The following is a 25,784-nucleotide window of genomic DNA, read 5'->3' as shown; positions in this document are numbered from 1 at the left end:
CATTGTGGAGAGGTTGGAGTCTGTTTGATTGAGTGTGTGGACAGGTGTCTTTTATACAGGTAACGAGTTCAAACAGGTGCAGTTAATACAGGTAATGAGTGGAGAACAGGAGGGCTTCTTAAAGAAAAACGAACAGGTCTGTGAGAGCCGGAATTCTTACTGGTTGGTGGGTGATCAAATACTTATGTCATGCAATAAAATGCAAATTAATTACTTAAAAATCATACAATGTGATTTTCTGGATTTGTGTTTTAGATTCCGTCTCTCACAGTTGAAGTGTACCTATGATAAAAATTACAGACCTCTACATGCTTTGTAAGTAGGGAAACCTGCAAAATCGGCAGTGTATCAAATACTTGTTCTCCCCACTGTATTTATAACTGTGCTATTTCACAACAGTTCTGAACCTATATACATTTTACAGACCCCATATGTTTTACATTTGTTATCTTGTTGCTATTATTCCCACCCTTCAGCTCCATTCAACCCCTCCCATCTATCTCTTAACACCATCCACATTGGATTTTCCTTTTTCTACATTTTCCTTTTTATTTAAAATGTCGCCAAAACAAGAAAGAAAGCAAGAAAGCAAGAAAGCAAGAAAGCAAGAAAGAAAGAAAGAAAGAAAGAAAGAAAGAACCGTGAAGCTTACAGGACTATTGTGCCACTAACAAAAGTCAACTACCCACACTGAAAGGAGGGAAAAAGGGATACCTAAGTATGATTCCTAATCAGAGACAACGATAGACAGCTGTCCCTGATTGAGAACCATACCCGGCCAAAACATTGAAATAAATAAACATAGAAAACAAAACATAGAATGCCCACTCCACATCACACCCTGACCTAACCAAAAAGAGAAATAAAACGGCTCTCTAAGGTCAGGGCGTGACAGATGATTCACAAAAGTACTGAACCTTTCTATTCTCATAGTTTCTACAGATTATAAATGAAAGATAAACATTTTTGCTAAAATAATAATTATTTCATTGATCAATGGACTATGACTTTTTAAATCACCTAGTATTGCTATCTGCAGCATTAGCTCAAGGTAAATGTTGCAATTCTTCAGCTACATATGGACGGTACCAAAATAAATGATCTGATGACTCTGCCTTCACGCAGCAAAATCTGCAGAGCTGGGAAAATTGTATCCCCTATATATATAACATTCTATTGGTTGCAAGAATTTAGCAAATTAATTTAAATTGAACAATTCAAAGTTTTGAATCCGGTGTCGCTTTTTGTGTCAATTCATAAACCACGTGCCATGGAATCAGTGCATCAAAAATCTCTTCACAACTATTTTGCAATTTTTATGGCACAGCTGTCAATGTTTTGGTCCTTAAATAAAACTGGTATATATTTTTATTTATCACAATGTTCTTTAACCAATTTTGGTCTTTAAGGCAGGGCCGACAGACAAGTTCCTTACTTTATGCCCCTTCCACTTGCCTTTTCCATTTTTGAGGAAATGCTGCAATTACTTGGTTATAATTTTAGGTAGAGCAGACATTTCCACATGTCTGTGTTAGCTGCATGTGTGACATAACTCCACCAGTCCTATTCATGATATAATTCATAAAGATTATACTTTTTTTTTTAAATATCGAAAAAAAATCTATTAGTATGTTTGAATTTAACCACAGGAATGCAAGTATGTGTTTGTGTAGCTGACGGACTTAGCTACCACCTGAAGTGTTGTGCGTCCATTTGTCATGTAAATGTTAGGGATATTATCATGGGGTTGCTGGGAAACGCTCAGTCGCCTAACATCATCGAACATTGCAGATAGAAAGGCCATGAAGAGTCATTGTGATTCCTAATTCTACATGTCAGAGAGGCATGTTTGTACTTCATAGCATATTTCTATCAGAGCGCAACAAAACGTTGTACAGTAGTGATGTGCATATCAGTATAGAGATTCTGGAAGCACCTAGAAGGGTTTGGATCCTTTTGGGCACACAGGCAGGCGCTGTTGTTTTTATGATTGTGCCCGCCTGATACCCTGGTGTGTAAATATCCCTATAATATTATAGCAACCACTGATATGTTTATATCAGGCCATGATTACACATCTCTTAATGATTATTCCATTACCGTCTTGTAATTGTGTGATTTCAATATTAGCCTAAGATATGAAATGAACAACTCTGTACTGTCTCCACCACAATGAAGTTAAATGAAGTGACTAGCTCGTTTGCATTGATAATGTAAAAGACAAAGGCTCACCTTGCCATACATTTAATGTGTGTTTAAATGTATGACCATGTAAAGATGCTATGTGAGACTCACCTCCTCCATTTTTGTAGCACAGATATGGGAACCTCCATACATTCCCCAAGCCTATGATCTGTCCGGCCACAGCCAGGAGGAACTCCAGCTTGCTTGACCACTGTCCCCTGGTCTGGGTGCTTGGCACAGGGACAGGATGGACCAGACCCATCTCCTGCTGGGAAAGCATATTGAACCTCAAATTGGGATCATTATGCTTTTCCATAACACTGAGGAAGACAAAGACAAAGTTGGTTTTATGCGGTGAACACACGTTAATCTAACATAGTCTGTGTGTTATGAAGACAGTATAAGGACACACAGCTAACAGCTACATACTGTATGACCTGCTACATGAGAACAGCTACATATGACCAGCTCCATTTGACCAGTTACATATGAACAGCTACATATGAACAGTTACATATGAACAGCTACATATGACCAGTTACATATGAACAGTTACATATGAACAGCTACATATGACCAGCTACATTTGACCAGCTACATTTGACCAGCTACATATGAACAGCTACATATGACCAGTTACATATGAACAGTTACATATGAACAGCTACATATGACCAGCTACATATGACCAGCTCCATATGACCAGCTACATTTGACCAGTTACATATGAACAGCTACATATGACCAGCTACAGTACATGTGACCAGCTACATATAAACAGTTACATGTGACAAGCTACATATGACCTGCTACACATGACCAGCTACATATGAACAGTTACATATGACCAGCTACATATGAACAGCAAGACTAAATCAAATCAAATGTATTTATATAGACATTCGTACATCAGCTGATATCTTAAAGTGCTGTACAGAAACCCAGCCTAAAACCCCAAACAGCAAGCAATGCAGGTGTAGAAGCACGGTGGCTAGGAAAAACTCCCTAGAAAGGCCAAAACCTAGGAAGAAACCTAGAGAGGAACCAGGCTATGTGGGGTGGCCAGTCCTCTTCTGGCTGTGCCGGGTGGAGATTATAACAGAACATGGCCAAGATGTTCAAATGTTCATACATGACCAGCATGGTCCAATAATAATAAGCCAGAACAGTTGAAACTGGAGCAGCAGCACGGCCAGGTGGACTGGGGACAGCAAGGAGTCATCATGTCAGGTAGTCCTGAGGCATAGTCCTAGGGCTCAGGTCCTCCGAGAGAGAGAAAGAAAGAGAGAAAGAGAGTCAGGATGACCACATCAGTGACTCAACCCACTCAGGTGACGCACCCCTACCAGAGACGGTATGAGAGAGCCCCAGTAAGCCAGTGACTCAGCCCCTGTAATAGGGTTAGAGGCAGAGAATCCCAGTGGAAAGAGGGGAACCGGCCAGGCAGAGACAGCAAGGGCGGTTCGTTGCTCCAGAGCCTTTCCATTCACCTTCCCACTCCTGGGCCAGACTACACTCAATCATATGACCCACTGAAGAGATGAGTCTTCAGTAAAGACTTAAATGTTGAGACCGAGTTTGCGTCTCTGACATGGGTAGGCAGACCATTCCATAAAAATGGAGCTCTATAGGAGAAAGCCCTGCCTCCAGCTGTTTGCTTAGAAATTCTAGGGACAATTAGGAGGCCTGCATCTTGTGACCGTAGCGTACGTGTAGGTATGTACGGCAGGGCCAAATCAGAGAGATAGGTAGGAGCAAGCCCATGTAATGCTTTGTAGGTTAGCAGTAAAACCTTGAAATCAGCCCTTGCTTTGACAGGAAGCCAGTGTAGGGAGGCTAGCACTGGAGTAATATGATCAAATTTGTTGGTTCTAGTCAGGATTCTAGCAGCCGTATTTAGCACTAACTGAAGTTTATTTAGTGCTTTATCCGGGTAGCCGGAAAGTAGAGCATTGCAGTAGTCTAACCTAGAAGTGACAAAAGCATGGATTCATTTTTCTGCATAATTTTTGGACAGAAAGTTTCATATTTTTGCAATGTTACGTAGATGGAAAAAAGCTGTCCTTGAAATGGTCTTGATATGTTCTTCAAAAGAGAGATCAGGGTCCAGAGTAACGCCGAGGTCCTTCACAGTTTTATTTGAGACGACTGTACAACCATTAAGATTAATTGTCAGATTCAACAGAAGATCTTTGCTTCTTGGGAACTAGAACAAGCATCTCTGTTTTGTCCGAGTTTAAAAGTAGAAAGTTTGCAGCCATCCACTTCCTTATGTCTGAAACACACGCTTCTAGCGAGGGCAATTTTGGGGCTTCACCATGTTTCATTGAAATGTACAGCTGTGACATATGACCAGCTACATATAAACAGTTACATATCACCAGCTACATATGAACAGTTACATATGAACAGTTACATATGACCAGCTACATATGAACAGCTACATATGACCAGCTACATATGAAAAGTTACATATGACCAGCTACATATGACCAGCTACATATGACCTGCTACATATGACCTGCTACATATGACCTGCTACATATGACCAGCTACATATGAACAGCTACATACGACCAGCTATAGTACTGTCTGCTGTGAATTACAAGTATATTTTATACAAATGTTTAACTTGGCTATAAAACCTTTGTAACTTTGTCTCAGGGCTCTCAACGAATCATCTGAGGGTGATTCATCGACCAGCTATCATTATTGTAGATCACTCAATTGATTCACTTTGTGTGTTGTATTGACTTGCTCCCTTATTAATAAGTCAATAAAGATTTGGTTTAAGTATAACTTTGACTTGTGTGATAAGTATTTTTCTTCTCATTTGATAGTAAATAAATGAACCACCACATTTGGCGACGAGGATGGGATGTGAATCTTCACTTGGTGACCGCTCCTGACGACCTGTGTAAATGGTGCACCAGGGATCCCTCAAACTTGGGATCTCAGGGAGACCACACTTTGGGAACAAAGCAGATTGACCCACCTTTGATCTGAGAGGCAGCGAGCCGAGTGGATACCACGTCCCGAACTTAGTTTTAAAAAAGAAAGAGGTGAGCGAAACATGCAAAGTGAGTTTTTAAGACAAGCCTCTGTTACGTAGGCTCTGAGTGTGTATTCCTGTGTGAGGGGGGCACCTTGGAGGCGTAAACAGGGCCGAGTCAGTGGAGTATGATCTGAGAGTTAGTCGACTCAAAGACACCTATCATTGGTCAGTTGCGGGCGACCTAGAGCCGTCCTGACACTGAATTGATCACAGAGGGGATTGGTGCGGTCTGTAGGAGTGATGGGCCAGGGTGACTGTGGGATATTTGTGAAGCACGGTACCTTGTGAAACCCTATTGGAAGAAGGACCTCATTCTGAAAAGTGTCTGTGTGACCGTCTAAGTGACCCTCAGAAGTGGTGAATTCCAATTATTTTAAATGTGCTAACCAGGAATGCCCTGGGTTTGGTCATTTAGCGTTAAACATCTAGTATCTGTGTGAACTAGTTTTGGCCATTTAATGTTAAAACATCCAGAATCTATGTGACCTGGATGAAAACTAGAATCTGTGTGAACTAGGTAAGACCATTTATGATATAGTATAAGATAGTAAGGTGCACCAGTATTGTTTTAAACCTGTACCCCATTTTAGAACTATTGAAAGATTTAAATGTATGAGTTACATAATCATAGTAACTAATGAGATGAGATAGAAATGAGAAAATATTCCTGCAGGTTAAACTCTAATTGATTAAGCATGTTTGGGAATAGCATTGTGTGAATGTGATATGAGAGTTGTGTGAGTGTAAATAAGATTTAGACATTTGCATAATATGATGATTGAAATTTGGTAGTCAGAGTTGATATAATGTTATTTTGGGGTTCTGTCCATTACTGCCCATCATAGAATATCTCTGGGTGCCATTGAGAGCGGGATGTTAGCAGCAAGTCTATTGTTTCTGGGAGGCTAGACTTTCCCGTGGTTTCTGGGGGGTTAGATAACCGTTGAGGATTCCATGACAGACCGGTCATTGTCCGCGAAACAAAAGTTGGGAGTATGTTTGGAGAGCTTCTTGCAACCAATAAAATGTTATATATATATATATATATATATATATATATATATATATATATATATATATATATATATAGGGGATACAAATTTCCCAGCTCTGCAGATTTTGCTGCGTGAATGCAGAGTCATTAGATCATTTATTTTGGTACCGTCCATATGTAGCTGAAGAATTGCAACATAGCTGTGGAGAGTCCTTGAAAATGCAAATGGAATGGTTGATGTAAGTACCTAAGAAATTCTTACACTTTATATGGATTCTGTGACGATATGAAAATATGATGAATTGTATGTGTGTATAATCAATTACTGGAGATTTGATAAAGTAATACTGTGAATATAATGAAATGCAACTGAAACAACCCATACGTAGACGTACGTAGGTTTTGAGTTGGTCCCTTTAACCTCAACCAAATTCCAAAGACTGGTGACATCCAGTGGAAGGCGTACGAACTGTAAAATGGTCTCTATCAAATATCCCTTGGCAGGCAAAGACAACAGAGGGAACGGTTAGAGGCAAAAAAAAATAAAAAATCTGAACAGTTAGTCCTCAGAGTTTTGCCTGCTGCATAAGTTCTGTTATATTGACCGATATGATTGAAACAGTTTTAGAAACCTCAGAGTGTTTTCTATCTACACCTACTAATTATATGCATATCATATATTCCTGGCATGAGTAGCAGGAAGTTGAAATTGGGCACGCTATTTATCCAAAAGTGAAATGCTGCCCCCTAGGTTAATAATTTGTGCAACGAAGAAGAAGCACATCCTGGAAGTACGGCCATCTAGTAACTGGGTAACACTGTTGAGAGTGCGCAAGACTTGAAAAGTAGCATTGGTTTTGTAGTGTCTTAACACTTAGTACTTATTTATGTAATAAGAAAGACTCGGAATACAAGCAATTGAACTGGAGCTTCACATTTACTCAAACTAGTTAGTACCAGAATAACATAGAACAATACTGCGCATGACCAAGGGTGCTCCATCCTTAAAGGGGACATCAGTAATTAACAGAACATAACATTCCTTCTCTTATACAATCAGAGTTACTTTTACCAAACCACAACTGAAACATTTCACAGAACTTGTTGTAGTTATTTTGCATCTTTTAAATTGAACTTGAACAGTTCGTTTTTGTTTGTTTGTTTATAAGTCTAGTCTGTCTGGTGGACGGTGCCTTCGTTCTGGGTAGCGCCTCAGATTGTCTGGAGGCTCCTGAACATCCTCAGTGTGTGCTTGTTCCATTATAGCGTCTGCTATAGCAGCACCTTCATCAACACGTTCCCTTCTTTCAGCCTGGGGTCTCTCTACTGCCCCACCGTCCTCTACAGTTCCCTGTGTGTCACTCTCAGGAGCTCTCTGCGCCTGTTCTCTCTCGATTGTTGTGCTGTTTTCCCTGGAATGCATTTGGTTAATGTGACGCCGCCACATTATGTCTGGGCTCACTTGAACCTGGTAAGTTCTGGGTCCCGTTTGTGTGTGTACGGTCCCTCTTGTCCATTTCCCTCCTCTTCTGTAGTCTCGCACCATCACTTCCTGTCCTGTTTGGAGATGGCGCTTCCGGCCACCGGAGAGCATCTTGGCTTGTTTGTTCAGCACTTCATTACGCCTTTGGCTTCATGATGTCCAGCTGTGTGCGGAGAGGCCTCCCGAACATCAGTGCGGCTGGGCTTTCATTTGTCGTGGCATGTGGGGTGTTTCGGTAGGAGGCCAGGAACTTGGCCAGTTTTGTTTGCAAAGTCCCTTCGTCTCGTTTTGCTGCACGGAGTCCTTGCTTTAGGGTTTGCACAAAGCGTTCTGCCAGCCCATTGGTGGCAGGGTGGTACGGAGCTGAGGTTGAGTGTTTGATTCCATTTACTGACATGAATCTTGTAAACTCGTCACTTACAAAAGCTTGCGCGTTGTCACTTACCAGCTGCAGTGGCAAACCGAAGCGTGCAAATGTTGTTCTGAGACACTCTATCGTCTGAGCTGAGGTGGAGGAGTCAGTGCAAAACACCTCTGGCCATTTGGAATGGGCATCAACTATAACCAGAAACATGTGCTTTTCAAAGGGACCAGCGTAGTCCACATGAATTCTCTGCCATGGCTCTGCGGGCCATTCCCATGGGTGGACTGGGACAGGAGCAGGCATGTGAAGGGTTTCCAAACATCCACTACAGTTCTTTGCCATATTTTCTATCTGTTGGTCCAGACCTGGCCACCAGAAGTGGCTCCTTGCGAGCAGCTTCATTTTGACAATTCCAACATGACCTTCATGTAGTTGCTGCAAGACTAGATGTTGGCATTTCTGGGGTATCATGACTCTCATTCCCCACATCAAACATCCTTGGTACGTTGTAATTTCGTTTCTCCGCTGGAAATACGGAGTCAGCTCCTTTCTGCCAGTAGCTGGCCATCCTGACATGGTGTAGGTGTACACTTTTGACAAGGTCACATCTTTCCTTGTCTCCTGTTTGATAACTGTGCTTGTGACAGGTAGGGCCTCGAGCTGAGCGGTATGGAACATGTCCACTGCATCCACCCTCCTTTGTCTTTCTCTTGTACACGGCAGTCTGGATAATCCATCTGCATTTGTGTGGAGGGATGACGGCTTAAACTCAATGTCATACATATGACTGGCAAGGAACAGGGCATATCGCTGTAACCTGGCTGCTGTCATTGCCGGAATGCCTTTCTTTGGACTGAAAATGGAAAGCAACGGCTGGTGATCTGTAACCAGTGTGAAACGCTTGCCATATAGGTATGCGTGGAATTTCTTGACGCCCCACACTAGTGCCAGTGCTTCTTTGTCGATTTGTGAGTAGTTTTTCTCTGCATCATTCAATGTTCGTGACGCAAATGCAACTGGCCTCTCTGACCCATCTTTCAGTGTGTGTGAAAGGACTGCCCCTAATCCATAAGGGGACGCATCACAAGCCAACTTCACTGGCATTTCAGGGTCGTAATGCATCAGGACCTGTTCAGATGTTATGAGCCGTTTTGCCTCCAGAAATGCATTTTCACACTGCTCTGTCCACCGCCATGTCCTATTCTTTTCCAGGAGCTGATTTAGAGGCTGGAGTACTGCTGAAAGGTTTGGGAGGAATCTTCTGTAGTAATTGATCAGTCCCGTGAAAGATCTTACTTCTGTGATATTTTGTGGTCGTGGTGCCTGTACCACTGCCTCGATTTTGTCCTGTGTTTTGTGCAATCCATTGCAGTCAATCTCATGTCCACAGAAGACAATCTTGTCTTTGAAGAACTCACACTTCTTTAAGTTTGCCTGTAGACCATACTCTTTCAGTCTTTTCAGGACCTCTTCCAGGTTAGCCAGGTGCTCTTTGTCGGTGCGTCCTGTTATGATCATGTCATCCAGGATACACTGGGTTCCTGGGATTCCTTGCAAAATCTGGTCAATAGTTCGTTGCCAAATGGCTGGGGCTGATGCAATGCCAAAAACCAGGCGGTTATACCTGTATAGACCTTTGTGTGTGTTTATTGTCAGGTACTGTTTGGAACTCTCTTCAACCGGTAGCTGCAGGTAAGCCTGTTTCAGATCGATTTTACTGAAGTGTTTCCCACCAGCTAGTGCAGCAAAGATGTCATCCAGACGTGGTAGGGGGTATTGGTTCACATGCAACATTGAATTCACAGTTACCTTGAAGTCCCCACACATTCTAACAGACCCGTCTTTCTTCACAATAGGAACTATGGGTGTGGCCCATTCGCTTCTGTCCACTTTCGTCAGGATCCCTGTATCCTGCAAGCGATCGATTTCCGCTTCCACCTTTGGTCTCAGGGAGTATGGAACAGATCTGGCTTTGCAGAATTTCGGGGTTGCGTCATCTCTTAGTACAAGTTTTGCTGTGAAGCCTTTTACTGTTCCCATCTGATCACTGAAAACTGTGTTGTATTTCTTCCGCAAGTGTTCCAGTGTTTGGTCTGTGCCTTTCTCTTTGGACTGGAACGTGTGGAGCATTTTCAAGTCACACCAATTCAGCTTTATTTTTGAAAGCCATTCCCTGCCAAATAATGGGGGGCCAGTTCCAGGCACCACATACAGCTGTAACTGCTGTGTTTGCCCTCCATAATGCACTCTGACCTGCAACGCCCCCATTGGGCTTAATCTCTCTCCTGAGTATGTCTTCAGCAACACATTTGTGTTCTTCAGCTTGATAGCCTTAAAGTGCTCATTGTAGACAGTAGTGGAAATTATAGACACTGCAGATCCTGTGTCCAGCTCCATTTTGAGGGGTTTGCCTTCGATATCTGGTGTCACCCATATTATGCTACTGCTGGGAGAAGTCACTGTGTTTAACTCCATTGTACCAATTAATCGTTCATCTGAATCACTGCCACTGTTCTCTGCTAGTGCATTCACCAACCCTTTAATTTTCTCAGTTTTACTGTTGTGACTGAATTTTGCTTTGCATGCTCTTTGAATGTGCCCCCTTCTACTGCATTTGTGACAAATTTCGTCTTTGAAACGGCAGTCCTCTGCTTTGTGACCATCTCTGTCACACCTGTTGCATTTTTCGGCCACACGGGGGCGCTGTCGACTGCGTGAAAACTTGTGCAGGGAAATTTGTGACAGGTCAGTACTTCTTTTACTTTGCAACTCAAATGCATCTTTAGTCGCGATTTCCATAGCCACAGCAATTTCAACAGACTTTGCAAACGTGAGCTCTGATTCTGTGAGCAAACGTTTTTAAATGTGTTCATGTTTCAGTCCACACACAAATCTATCCCTTAATGTGTCATTTAGGTTCTCTCCCAACTGGCAATGTTCAGACAGTTTCTTCAACACTGCTACATATGTACTAACACCCTCCCCCTCATTCTGATCTCTCTTGTGGAAACGAAAACGTTCCGCGATGAGGAGTGGTTTAGGTGATAGGTGATTTTGCAATATCTCCACAATCTCTGTGAATGTTTTATTTGAGGGCTTCAGAGGGGCAGTCAGATCTCTTAGCAAACTGTATGTTTTTGGGCCAATTAAACTCAACAACGCTGGTACTCTTTTGTTATCAGCAATGTCGTTTGCAATGAAGTACTGTTCCAGTCGTTCAATGTAAGTTGCCCAGTTTTCTTGCGTGTCATCAAACACATCTATTTTCCCGATGCTAGCCATTCTCTTTACCTCCGGCTCCACGGGTCTTTGATCTGCCGCCTCGTTCTCGTTAGCTCTCCCCTCGTCTTCACTGCTTGCTAGCTGTTGTGCTACAGGGTCAAAATCTTCCTCTCTTCCTACGAACTCCATCTGTATTCGTGATGCACACTGCAGGTAATCATCCTCGTCGCCATTGTAGTGTCTTAACACTTAGTACTTATTTATGTAATAAGAAAGACTCGGAATACAAGCAATTGAACTGGAGCTTCACATTTACTCAAACTAGTTAGTACCAGAATAACATAGAACAATACTGCGCATGACCAAGGGTGCTCTATCCTTAAAGGGGACATCAGTAATTAACAGAACATAACAGGTTTGTTGTCTTCCTGTATTGAATACAGATTGCCCCGTCTACAATTTGATTGATTATTAATGTTTACAAATACCTAAAGTTGTATTACAAAAGTAGTTTGAAATATTTTGGCAAAGTTTATAGGCAACTTTTGAAATGTTTTGTAGTGACGTTGTGTTTTGGTAAGCTATTTTTTTCTGGATCAAACGTGCTTTATAAATGGACATTTTGGGTATACATGGACGGAATTAATCGAAAAAGGACCAATTGTGATGTTTATGGGACATATTGGAGTGCCAACAAAAGAAGATCGTCAAAGGTAATGCATATTTTATATTTTATTTCAGCGTTTTGTGTAGCACCTGCTACGCTAGCTCTTTTGTTTATTACTGGTTCAGATGGGTGCATGCTATCAGATAATAAAAAGCTTTTGTCGAAAAGCATTTTACAAATCTGACATGTTGTTTGGATTCACAACGAGTGTAGCTTTAATTTAGTATCTTACATGTGTGATTTAATGAAAGTTTGAATTTTATAGCATTTTATTTGAATCTGGCGCTCTGCATTTCCCCAGGCAATTAGCCAGTTGAGACGCTAGCGTCTCCCTATCCTCAAGAGGTTTTAACTTCATTAGGATGGGGGGCAGCATTCTGAATTTTTGATGAAGTGTGCCCAGTATAGTATATACATATAATTGGTAGATTTGGATAGAAAACACTCGTCTGTGAGTATAACAGAACTGATATGGCAGGCGAAAACCTGAGGAAAATCCATCCAGGAAATGCTTTTATTTTGAAATGCCTGTTTTTCCATTGAAAGCCTATCCACCATACAAAGACTTATGACGCAGTTCACAATCCCCATCGCTTCCACTACATGTGGCCAGTCTTTAGGCATTTTTTCTAGCTATTACTCTGAAAAATTAGGGAGATGCAGCACTTTCAATGAGAGGACAGTGGAAATTTTCAGACATGAGTCCAGCGTGACCGGGCGCGTGCCTTTCTTGTTTTTCTTTTCTATTGACGAAGCTATCGTCCGGTTGAAATATGCTGATTATTTATGACAAAAACAAACTCAGGATTGATTATAAAAATCGATTGACATGTTTCTACAAACTTTTATGGTACTTTTTTGATTTTTCATCTATCTGCTTTTTGCCAATCGATTACTGAACAACATGCGTGAACAAAAGGTTTTTGGACATAAACATGGACTTTATCGAACAAAATTAACATTTATTTTGTAACATGGAGTCTCATGAGTGCAACCATCCGAAGATCATCAAAGGTAAGTGATACATTTTATCGCTATTTCTGACTTTTGTTACTCTGCTTGGCTGGTTACTGTTTGTAATAATTTGTCTGCTGGGCACTGTTCTCAGATAATCACATGGTATGCTTTCGCAGTAAAGCCTTTTTTAAATCTGGCACAGCGGTTGGATTAACAAGAAGTTTATCTTTAAGCCCATATATAACACTTGTATGTTTTAAGAATTTTTATTATGAGTATTCTGCACTTGAGTTGCGTTCCCATGCAAAACTAGACAGATAGCTAACAACTAAGTCTTCAATAAAACTCCCAAGGCGTGACTTTTCTTGAATGAATATATTGAAAACGTTTATGTTGTGAAACTGCAAAATACAGAAAAGAATATACTTTAGTATTCAATTTACACCAATATACTGTAGCTGTATATTATACATTTGAAGTTGCATAAATACAAAGCACGTGCTAAGGTACCATGCATCTGGCATGATGCCAAACCACATAGCTAATTGTTACTAATATGGTAATTGGCTAACTGCTTTCATTACTCTAATAATGTACAACCATCTATGTAGAATAACAAAGCATATTACACTAGAAACAGTAACAAAACTACAGTATTGTATATTTTACAATTCGTTTGCATGACGCACGAGCAAAGTAATACAGCTAACGACATACATGAAAGGCATTGCAATTTGTGTAAGTAAATGCAACCAACATTGATATGTAAGCAACTCTATCAATAACAAGATTATCATCACTAGCTAAATGCTTGAATCGAACATACAAACAACTATTTTCCAAGGCTGAAGCGTGACAAGAAATAACTACACTGAAAGACCTGCACCGTAGCGTTGTTTTTAGCTGCTTCTATGCGTGCGGAACAATTCTCTACTTCCTGTTTGCGTACAGTCTAAGTACCAGAAAGTACCAGAAAACCCAGGTGGCAAATAACACCATTGAACACAATGAAAATACATTTTAACCTGATGACGGGTTAGGGTTCCCTTTTGGGAACGACCCCTCCCACGTTCAGCTGGAACGTGGCGCATGGAACGCAAAAATATTCTTAGAAATATTTAACCTCCACACATTAACAAGTCCAATACCTCAAATGAAAGATAAACACCTTGTTCATCTACCCAGCATGTCAGATTTTTTAAATGTTTTACGGCGAAAACACACCACATATTTATATTAGACCACCACCGAAACGAAGACAAGAGGCAGCCATTTTGTCCCAGAAAATATAAAATTATAAAAGCAGGATTAAAAAATAAATCATTCACTAACCTTTTGAAAATCTTCATCAGATGACAGTAATAGGACATGTTACACAGTAAAAAAATTTTCTCAATAATATGCCATTTATATCCATAAATGTCCATTTACATTGAATTCATGTTCAGAAAATACTCAAAAATGTCCGCAGAAAATTTAGGTAGCGCCGCAAGATAACGTAAATAGACATCATAAACTTTGACTAAATATACATGTTCTACATATAGTTAGAAAGATACACTGCTTCTTAATGCAATCGCTTTGTTACATTTATTTTTAACGTTACAGAAATCGGTCACTATTCAATATTCTGAGACGGCGCTCAGATATAAGCAATATTTCTCCGCTATGTTGGAGTCAACAGAAACACACAATTTCAGCATAAATATTCCCTTACCTTTGATGGTCTTCGTTCAGAATGTACTGGAAGGGTTCATACTTACCCAAAACATTGTTTGGTTTCAAGTCTTGTGCCTTTGTATTAGCATCTGCTAACAATATCCGCTGAAATGCACCCAAAATGTCCTCTGGTCCGGAAAAGTTGCACATCAAAACTTCAAAATTACATATTATATGTCGACTAAACAGGTCAAACTAAGTGCAGAATCAAGCTTTAGGATGTTCTAAACGTACAAAACAATTTTCAATTCAATCGGTCATTGTTAGTTCTCCTCCGGAGTGCTGGAACAAAGGAATGGATGGGACCAATTCGCGCCCTAACGCACAGGTATTTTCTCGCGGCACTCACTCAATTCACTCCCATAGGGCCAAAACTCGCGGGATTTGAACGATTAAACGCTCTACTGAATGAGGACATCTAGTGGAAGACATAGAAAGTGTCCCCAGATCCATAGCTGGTTGGGAAGGGTGGGGGCGATCACGTCAAAGTTGCCCCAACTTTCATGACCACAAAACTAGTTTGGAAGAATGCCTGCCCTGTGAGTTCTGCTATACTTACAGACATAATTCCAACGGTTTTAGAAGCTTTAGAGTGTTTTCTATCCAATAATAATTATTATATGCATATATTAGCAATTTTTGACAGATTTTTTTTCAGTTTACTATGGGCACGCAATTCCTCCAAAGGGGGGCAGTATTCTGCCTAGCCTTATTAACCATTGCAATAAAAATAATCTGTTACCTTCTAACAGGATGGCAGCACAATAAGTATTTCTGTTTTTGAATTTGGCGCTCTGCAATTTCACTGGATGTTGGCCAGGAGGGACGCTAGCTTTAAGCATTATTATTATTTGCCAGCAGCATACCACCCTGCATACCACTGCTGGCTTACTTCTGAATCAAAGCAGGGTTGGTCCTGGTCAGTCCCTGGATGGGAGACCAGATGCTGATGGAAGTGGTGTTGGAGGGCTAGTAGGAAGCACTCTTTCCTTTGGTCTAAAAACATCCTAATGCCCTAGGTCAATGATTGGGGACACTGCCCTGTGTTGGGTGCCGTCTTTCAGATGGGAAGTTAAACGGGTGTCCTGACTCTCTGAGGTCATTAAAGATCCCATGGCACTTATCGTAAGAGAAGCGGTGTCCTGGCTAAATTCCCAATCTGGCCCTCAAAAAACCATCACGGTCACCTAATAATCCCCAGTTTACAATTGGCTCATTCATCCCCTGTAACTATTCCCCAGGTTGTTGCTGTAAATGAGAATGTGTTCTCAGTCAACTTACTTGGTAAAATAACGGAAAAAATTAAAAGTTAAATTTAAGTCTGGACAATTGTCTCAGAAACTGATTGGAGTGTGTCCACTTTTGATTAATTTACCCTAACGATGTAACTATAAAACGCTTATTGGATTTTCTCCTTTCGGGTACTACATTTGAAATAAAACTGCCCTTGAGGCCTGAAAATTGTTTTTTTTTGTTTCCTTCCCAGTATGAGAGGAGTTGCTATATTTATTGAATAAACCTTTTTCCATAAAGTTAGAGCAAATCCACCTTTCATTTGATTTCATTGGAAGTCAAAAGTAAAAAATAGCAGATATTTTGAGAACTTCACACACACCCTTAAAAAAGTGCTTTCTGGACCATTTTTCGAAATTCTTTCGAATTTTGTGTCAATTACAAACGTATAAGAACTGTATCAACATACTTTAGTCATATTTTATTATCAATATATATATATTTTTACTTGTGCATAAGGCATATGTTTTGCCCATTTGCAATATGATTTCATAGGAAGTCAAAAGTCAAAGTCAGAAGTCACTTTTTTTTGGCCAAATGCCATAAGAAATGTCCAAATGCAATATGAAAGATTTCAAAATGCCAAATCAGGATGTTATGTCCATTTGCCATGTACCATCGCATATTTGACATGCTCAAAAATACTGCAGAAATGCAAAATTGACTGGCCTGATGAACACAGGATGGCCGGGCAGTGATAGTTGTTCCTTTCCATCGCTCGTTGTGTTGATTTCATCATGTCCATTTGGTGATGTTTTTTTCACTGTTGAATCATATTGCAAATGCACATGCAATCCACTTTTTCCCATGCCTTGCTACGGGGTCCTTGAATGAGCTATCAGACAGAAACATTGGGGTCCGTCTCTATGGGCCGAGCCGGTTTCAATGCACCTAGTCTTGCGTCTCGGAGACTTTTCCAAATGTCATCATTTTCGTAATGGTCAAAATTAATTGAAGTCATTGCAAATGTACGAGGCTGTTTCTCGGTCCGAGAACCATCTAGAGCCAAGTAACTCACCACGCACTATCGACCTGAGGTCTATAGAACGGGTTTCTAAAGTTTCAGAACTCTAGGTCTGACGGTTATTTTTAGCTCGAACAAAGCTAACTATTGGAGGCACTGTCTGTCTCTATGCACACCAATACGTCCCTCCTTCCAAGCTGTGTGTGTGTGTGTGTGATTTAGTTTTTCTTTGATATTTTATGGGAGAAATGACTGACTTACAGTTCATGGGGGTTGCCTAATCACACATATGAAGTTTTGAAAATATCTGACCTTTCTAACCCTTGGAAACAGCACCTATGACACCATTTTAAGGCACTTCCGGTTTACACAGGAATCTGAAAGTGAACACCTATCCTCCTTGGGGTAGGCAATTATAGAATTTTGAGTTTTAAATCTTTATGTTAAGAACTGACTTATTTACGGAGCGTTTAGTGAGTGTGTGTTATTTCAGAAAATCACAGAAAATCACAGAAATCTCGCAGAGCTCCGAAGCACACTTTAAAAAGATTCGTATGGACACGCTGCAACTGGATCGGTAACTGTTTAAAAAAAAAAAACTATTTTTGAACATCACCAATTTGACATTGTACGATTTCTCTTAAATGACGATAGAGAAATGGCCTGTTCTTTTTTTATTGACACCGGAGGCTCCTTGACTTTGACGTGAAGTGGAAAAATTATTGCTCTATTTTCATTTTGGACCTTTAATCCCAGAAAAATGGCCATAACTCAAAAACCGTTGAGGCCTAGACGCCATCTTGTTTGGGGCCAACTGCCCATTATGCCAAACCTATGCTCACCAAGTTTCAGCTTCAAAATATTTTCCGTTTAGGAGATAAAGCCACGTCGTGATTTGTGATGTTTTGTACATTTGCAATATGATTGCATATGCCCTCTTGTGGGATTTACCGGGACAGCGGAAGAATGACCAAAATGTGATTATTTTATAAAACGGAATGTCCGAGAGAGTTCATTTGATGACTTCCCGGAAGATCCGGCCCTGCCGCACAGCCCGACGCCGTCCGCAAATTTTACAAACGTTTTCGAACGTCTAGTAAGGGACCGTACATTTGCAATGTGGTCGGTCTCACTAACCATATGGCGAATGTCAAAATGTTCCCTTAATTATGGCTGCGATCCCTGTACAGGGATCAACATCAGGGGAAATTTCAGAGTGACAACTAAAAATACAACATCGTAACATTAAACATTCTTGAAAATGTAAGTGTCTACACCCTTCAAAAGATTGGAATCTTGGTAATCAACCTACGTTTTCCAATTTAAAATAGCTATTACAGAGAACAAATTCCACTGCTTTTGTTTGAGAAGAGCAATCAACAACAGAAACATTTTCCGCCATGACAGTTTTTACACATTCACATCTGAAGGTAAAATTATGACTTACATTCTGATATCTTCCTCTTATTTCTCTTCCTGAGGATCCCAGTGATCAAATGAAGTGCCGTTTTCTTTGATAAAATCCATTTTTATAGCTTAAATCGAAACATTTTGTAACCCGTTTGTGCCGTGAATTCCATCTCTATCAATTTTTTTACGGAGCATTCAACGTAATTACACACGGTAAACCATCGTTTATCTAGTCATGGTTGGTTTCAGTGCATTCCTCTGGATGTTTGCAACACAGCCAAACGTCTGTGTTTTTTTTGCGGGGAGTATTGATCGAAGAGAACTGATTTGAAGACAACGAGCAATGACTACCTTGCGCACCAATCATTTTAGCGAAGCTTCATTGATGGACTGTATTTCTGCCCATGACCACTGATCTTCTTGAAATCTAGCTGGGTAGATAGCCAATGAGCTGAGGTAAACGCCAGTATGTAATGGTTTTAGGTTGGACCACCATTCCTTGTTTGTAATCGCAAGCGTAACGAACTCCATTCTTGCCTTGACGATCAGAGGAGTTGCTGTGAGGCTTGTTACGCGCAGCAGTATTTCGGGAAGTTGTATTTTCAACGATTTCATTGAAGATATCATGGCGAATAAATCAGGAAAAGCGAAGTCAAAGATTAAAGTGAAAGTGAAAAAGTGAAAGTGAGGAAAGAGCTTTATGATTCAAACAGGAACTGAGGAGCTGTTTCTGCAAGGACAGGACGTACTTCTGGACGGGTAAGTGCTAATGCCGTTTTATGAAATATAAATATATATATATTTTTTTTTTGCAAAAAAAAATATATACTGTATAATTTTTTTTATTTGCAATGAAATGTGCCGTTTGTTTGTGTGTGTGTGTGTGTATATATATATATATATATATATATATATATATATATATATATATATATATATATATATATATTCCATGTCAGATATATATATTTTCCATGTCAGATTATATTTTCAATTTTTTTATTCAAATGGAATGGAGTAGAACAGCAAACACACACATGGCCACTGCACCTGCTACTCCTCTCCATTTCCATATGAAATAGCCATTGGGTGCTGTTCAGGGGAGGGCAGTACCAGTTAGGTGTAGCAGGGTGGAAAAGAGGGTTTTTATTCTTTATACAATAAATGTGTGTTTCTTTTAACCTTTGTATTCTGAGTATGACACCATTGTGGGTGTCAAAAGGGGGAGTTGAAAAGCATATATCAGTTGTTGATTTTTTCTGTTTCTGTAAAAAAAAATGAATGAATGATAAACTTTTTATTATTTTCATGAAATGCTATTAACATATTACTATTTTGTGACCCCTAAAATAAAGGATAAGGAGTGACACCCTAGGGGGTGTCAAAAGGGGGACTCAAATGTAGCACCGTTTTATTCTGTTTTTAAATGAGCTGTTGTTCTCTTTTGAAATTAGCGTTTTAAGTTCCTAGGTGGCTGGTAGTGTCACGTTCTGACCTTGATTTTCCGTTGTTTTGTATTTATTTAGTATGGTCAGGGCGTGAGTTGGGTGGGCAGTCTATGCTTGTTTTTCTATGTTTTGGGGCATTTCTATGTTTTCGGCCTAGTATGGTTCTCAATCAGAGGCAGGTGTCATTAGTTGTCTCTGATTGAGAATCATACTTAGGTAGCCTGGGTTTCACTGTGTGTTTGTGGGTGATTGTTCCTGTCACTGTGTTTGTTGTCACAGGATAGGCTGTATAGGTTTTTCACGGTCCGTTTGTTGTTTTGTAGATTTAAGTTATTTCATGTATCGTTCATTTTCCATTGAAGAACATGAGTAACCACCACGCTGCTTTTTGGTCCGCTTCTCCTTCTATAGACGAACGTCGTTACAGAATCACCCACCAACCAAGGACCAAGCGGCATGGTAAACTGAGGCAGCAGCAACAGCAGCAGCAGGAGAAGCGACTGGTGCAGCAGGAGCAACAGCAGCAGCAGCAAAAGCAGCAGCAGGAGGAGCAGCAACAGCAGCAGCAGCAAAAGCAGCAGTGGGAGAGGCTGCACTACTTGGAGAGATGCACTTGGGAGGAGATTCTAGACGGGAAAGGACCCTGGGCAGAGCCAGGAGAATATTGCCGCCCCAAGGCCGAGCTGGAGGCAGCAAAAGCAGAGAGGCGGCATTATGAGGAACTAGCACGGCAGAGCGGATGGAAGCCCGAGAGTCAGCCCCAAAAATTTCTTGGGGAGGGGCTCACAGGGAGTATGGCTACGCCAGGTAGGAGACCTGAGCCAACTTCCTGTGGTTACCGGGGGGCTAGAGAGACCGGGCAGGCACCGTGTTATGCGGTGGAGCGCACGGTGTCCCCAGTGCGGGTGCACAGCCCGGTGCGGTACATTCCAGCTCCGCGTATCGGCCGGGCTAGAGTGGGCATCGAGCCAAGTGTCATGAAGCCGGCTCTACGCATCTGGTCTCCAGTGCGTCTCCTTGGGCCGGCTTACATGGCACCAGCCTTGCGCACGGTGTCCCCGGTTCGCCTGCATAGCCCAGTGCGGGCTATTCCACCTCGCCGCACTGGCAGGGCGACCGGGACCATTCAACCGGGTAAGGTTGGGCAGGCTCGGTGCTCAAGAGCTCCAGTGCGCCTGCACGGCCCGGTCTATCCGTCACCACCTCCACGCACCAGCCCTCCGGTGGCAGCCCCCCGTACCAGGCTGTCTCTCCGGCCCATCCTTACAGGGGCTTCCTCCTCTCCAGCGCTGCCGGAGTCTCCCGCCTGTTCGGCGCTACGACAGCTACTCAGTCCGGCGCTTCCAGAGCCTTCCTCCTCTCCAGCGCCGCCAGTGCCGCTCGTCAGCCCAGCGCCGCCAGTGCCGCCCGTCTGCCCAGCGCCGCCAGTGCCGCCCGTCTGCCCAGCGCCGCCAGTGCCGCCCGTCTGCCCAGCGCCGCCAGTGCCGCCCGTCTGCCAGGGGTCGCCAGTGCCGCCCGTCTGCCAGGGGTCGCCAGTGCCGCCCGTCTGCCAGGAGTCGCCAGTGCCGCCCGTCTGCCAGGAGCCGCCAGTGCCGCCCGTCTGCCAGGAGCCGCCAGTGCCGCCCGTCAGCCAGGGGCCGCCAGTGCCGCCCGTCAGCCAGGGGCCGCCAGTGCCGCCCGTCAACCAGGGGCCGCCAGTGCCGCCAGTCAGCCAGGGGCCGCCAGTGCCGCCAGTCAGCCAGGGGCCGCCAGTGCCGCCAGTCAGCCAGGGGCCGCCAGTGCCGCCAGTCAGCCTGGGGCCGCCAGTCAGCCAGGGGCCGCCAGTGCCGTCAGTCAGCCAGGGGCCGCCAGTCAGCCAGGGGCCGCCAGTGTCGCCAGTCAGCCAGGGGCCGCCAGTAAGCCAGGGGCCGCCAGTGCCGCCAGTCAGCCAGGGGCCGCCAGTAAGCCAGGGGCCGCCAGTGCGGACTAAGACAATGATGAAGTGGAGTCCGCGTCCCGCGCCAGAGCCGCCACCGCGGACAGACGCCCACCCAGACCCTCCCCTATAGGTCAAGGTTTTGCGGCCGGAGTCCGCACCTTTGGGGGGGGGGGGGTACTGTCACGTTCTGACCTTGATTTTCCGTTGTTTTGTATTTATTTAGTATGGTCAGGGTGTGAGTTGGGTGGGCAGTCTATGTTTGTTTTTCTATGTTTTGGGGCATTTCTATGTTTTCGGCCTAGTATGGTTCTCAATCAGAGGCAGGTGTCATTAGTTGTCTCTGATTGAGAATCATACTTAGGTAGCCTGGGTTTCACTGTGTGTTTGTGGGTGATTGTTCCTGTCACTGTGTTTGTTGTCACAGGATAGGCTGTATAGGTTTTTCACGGTCCGTTTGTTTTTTGTAGATTTAAGTTATTTCATGTATCGTTCATTTTCCATTGAAGAACATGAGTAACCACCACGCTGCTTTTTGGTCCGCTTCTCCTTCTACAGACGAACGTCGTTACAGGTAGCCTATCTAGTACCTAGTGGGATCGAATGGAGGACATGAAGGTATTTTAAACTTTGTAGCTTTTAAATGATTCATTGCTTAATTTTTTATTCACACCCAATAGGGGGGGGGGGGGGGGATTGTGAGGGTTGAAAATATGCTTGGTCTATCATGAGGGTGTTTGTGTGTGTTAGAAGTAACATTAGCGGAAAGGCAATGGCTAACCTTGGGTATAGGCTGTTATCATAAGTTGTGGGGGACACATACAGAACGTAGTGTAGCAAACAGACTGTCTTTTGTTAGAACTTAAACTTAGCAATAACAGGAACCAGATGTGTGATAACGGTATCTAGGGTATAAGTGCATAGATATTCTACACAGCAACAGTTACATCTATCAACTGGAGCGCCGGGGGCTGGGACCAGCCTGTGCGCCAACGATAGGCTGAGTGAGTTTAAACCACGCCCAGTCTCTACTCTGACAGGCCAGCTCAGAAGAGGAACTACTTCTGTCAGAGTATTTTAGAAGATAATATTAGTGTGCTGGCTAGTTCTCTGTTCTGCCCTGCGTGGTATTACAGCGAACCCGTATATATGAAAATTGCATTTACCATTTATTGCTTAGCTAATAAAAGTACATAGTATACAATCGGTGACTCTGTCATAACTTGTTCTGATACCAGATTCGAATTGACGCAACCCTAACACTAGGTATCCCCCTTTCCCTTGGGGCAAGCCCACATCATAGCTAAGAGTTGGCGACAGTTAGTTTTGACTATTACGCTGCTAGGCAAGTCAGTTACGAACAAATTCTTATTTACAATGACGGCCTACCAGGGAACAGTGGGTTAACTGCCTTGTTCAGAATGACAGATTTTTACCTTCTTAGCTTGAGGATTCGATCCAGAAACATTTCAGTTACTAGCCCAACACTAATCACTATCCACCACACCTATCGCACCAAATGTGAATGCTGAAAGGGCATGGATTTGTGTAATGTGAACAAATAAACTCTCTGCATTATGACTTTACAATGGATAGAGGATAGAGAAGTGACAGAACACGAGCACTTAAATTATTAGGAAAAGGGGGCACAATACATTTAATGTACAGTTCTTGCAAAACTATTGAAATGTAATGGAGAGTGATAATGTTACATCTAGTTTGACAGATGTCTTTTTTTATTACCTCATACCAAAGTCCACTGATTTCAACAGTGTAAAATATGCTGTATATTATGCAGTATTTCAACATATCAGCATGATCAACAATTGCTAGTTTGATGGACTGTGCCTAATGACTGTGGATGGAATCTAAAACTTCAGCCAATGAAATATGATTTAAATAAAAGCATTCTGTCAAGGCCTCTTAAGGCCCATAGTGTGATTCCATATGTGCTATTTCATAGTTTTGATGTCTTCACTATTATTCTACAATGTAGAAAATAGTCAAAATAAAGAAAAAACATTGAATGAGTACAGTAGGTGTATCCAAACTATATTTTACAGCACATAAATGACCAGCCATTTACTAAGAAATAACATGTCAATGACACAGTAATTATGTTAAAGTAGTGTACACACATCCAGTGACCTTCAGGTGAGGGTCACGTAAAGAAAATCTGTTACATTTTACATTACAGTGTAAGTACAGTATAATAATGAGTAATTACAATACTGTTGCACTGTACTTACAGGAATAATTCCACTGTAATAAAGGCACTGTAATATAAAGTGTTACCAAAACATCTAGCTCAAAGAAAATAATGAAATCTGTAGTGCTCACCATTCTCCATGCTTTGTAGCTGAGCAGCATTCTTCAAGAATTTCCTCTGAACGCCTCTCAACTTCATTCATCACAATGTTTTTCTCGTATTTTTATTACGTGAATGTTGTGCTATAATTGTCTATGTGGACTTACTGTATGGCAGAGCACTCTGAAAAGACAAAACTGAGAAAGATGCTCCTTTATTCTAAGTGTTGATAAATGATCTACATTTCACGGTTCTGGCCAAAGGTTAGAGATCACTCAATTGTGTCAACACACAAAACGTTATGTAAGACTGTGATATAAAAGTGATGTTAGTTACTTATAAACATAAAAATTCAGGATCCTTCACTGTTATCCCCCTATCTACCCCCTATTAGAAAAACGATCACCTTACTGTTATACAAGTTTTCTTGTACTAACAGGTGTCTTTTTCTACTAGCACTGTCTTTGTAATGACTGGTTTTGACAAATACTGTCATATCTAGCAATCTTTAGTTGAATGAGCTGACTCTGGAGAAGAGCGTCTGATAAATTATCAAAATGTATAAATGTAAGATATTGTCAAATTAAAAATATATTGAATTTGGCCATCAATGGCCCTTCAATAATTAGGTGCGTGACACCTCTCATAATAATAGTCTTATTATTATTACAAAAGTATAATCAATGCATGTAGTTCCAATAACATTACTTTACCATATCCATGTCACAGTTGTAGTGCGTTAGTACCACCAACTGTTCATGCAATGTTACTACAGGTGGTTCTGAGTTCCTTGGTGAATGAGTGGTGATTGTTTTTGTCCCCTTGAAAGTAAGTCATTTACCTACAAGTAGCTGTACTGTAGATGGCAATAGTTTCAAGCACTTGTCATGCAGTCAGTCCCATTTGAATGATGGCAGAATGTAAGACTGTAGTGGTCTATGGGTATGGGTGGACTGTGACCAGAAATTGGCCCTGGCATTTTAAACACATCAACACTTTTTTTTCCTTGTGGCCCCCACACCGGCCCATTTTTGTTCTCAAGTCCCCCATTGTTAGCCAGATAGTGATTATTTTGAGCAAAAAACCCAAGTTAGACAGGCCCACTGGGCTAATGATGGCCAGTCCGCCCCTGGCTACTGGACACTATAGGCCACATTTGAATTATAACTATAATTATATCAAATGAATTATATTTTATACAATTACATTTGAAAAAGTTCTAAACATTGTCCCTTCTTTTGTTTGATATGAGAGGAATGCTTCATGGAATGCATTTCATGTCAATTGGCTTCGTCTTGTTTACCTTCAGTTTGTCATTTTAGGTGCCAGTGCCCAATGTTGGTGCAAATGTTTGCAACAGTTTCTACCTCTAATTATTAGCATTGTCTAACCAAAATGGTATTTAATAGGCAGAATCTACCACACACCCAGAGCTGATTGGTGAATAGTTAGTGATCGTAAGATGGCGCCGGAGAAGAAGGCTGACGTTTTACATGTTCATAACCAATTGTGTTTTTTTGTTTTTCTTTTTTCTTCTTATTTTGTACATAATGTTGCTGCTACTGTCTCTTTTGACCAAAAATAACTTCTAGCCATCAGAACATCGATTACTCATCACGAACTGGCAGAATACTTTTTTTCCTTTAATGAGTCTGACGAGCCCGTTGTGAATGACATACTGCTTTCCCGGGAACAGTTCCAGATCCCCGTCATTTGTGTGAAGAGGAGGCGAAGAAAAAAGGGACGGAGGTCGGACTGCCTTCTGAAAATTCGTAGGCGATCGAATAAACCCCCACTGCCT

At 41.9% G+C, this 25,784-nt stretch overlaps 1 protein-coding gene across 1 annotated transcript in view; it reads right to left on the bottom strand.

The window, feature by feature from the left end:
* The window catches only part of LOC139370892 (sodium- and chloride-dependent GABA transporter 2-like), a 40,127-nt gene extending 16,069 nt beyond the window's left edge, over positions 1-24,058 (bottom strand). The window contains exons 1-2 of the mRNA XM_071110755.1: positions 24,016-24,058; positions 2,296-2,504 (exon numbers count right to left, since the gene is read on the bottom strand). Of these exons, the coding sequence (XP_070966856.1) occupies positions 2,296-2,500 (205 nt within the window). The 5' untranslated portion in view covers positions 2,501-2,504; positions 24,016-24,058. The remainder of the gene's footprint in view (positions 1-2,295; positions 2,505-24,015) is intronic.
* Positions 24,059-25,784: the final 1,726 nt, after the last annotated feature.

Source organism: Oncorhynchus clarkii, chromosome 17 (genome assembly GCF_045791955.1).
Source record: "Oncorhynchus clarkii lewisi isolate Uvic-CL-2024 chromosome 17, UVic_Ocla_1.0, whole genome shotgun sequence".
NCBI lineage: Eukaryota > Metazoa > Chordata > Actinopteri > Salmoniformes > Salmonidae > Oncorhynchus > Oncorhynchus clarkii.
The sequence above is the reverse complement of the archived record's forward strand: the minus strand, read 5'-3'. Positions and strand labels throughout refer to the sequence as shown.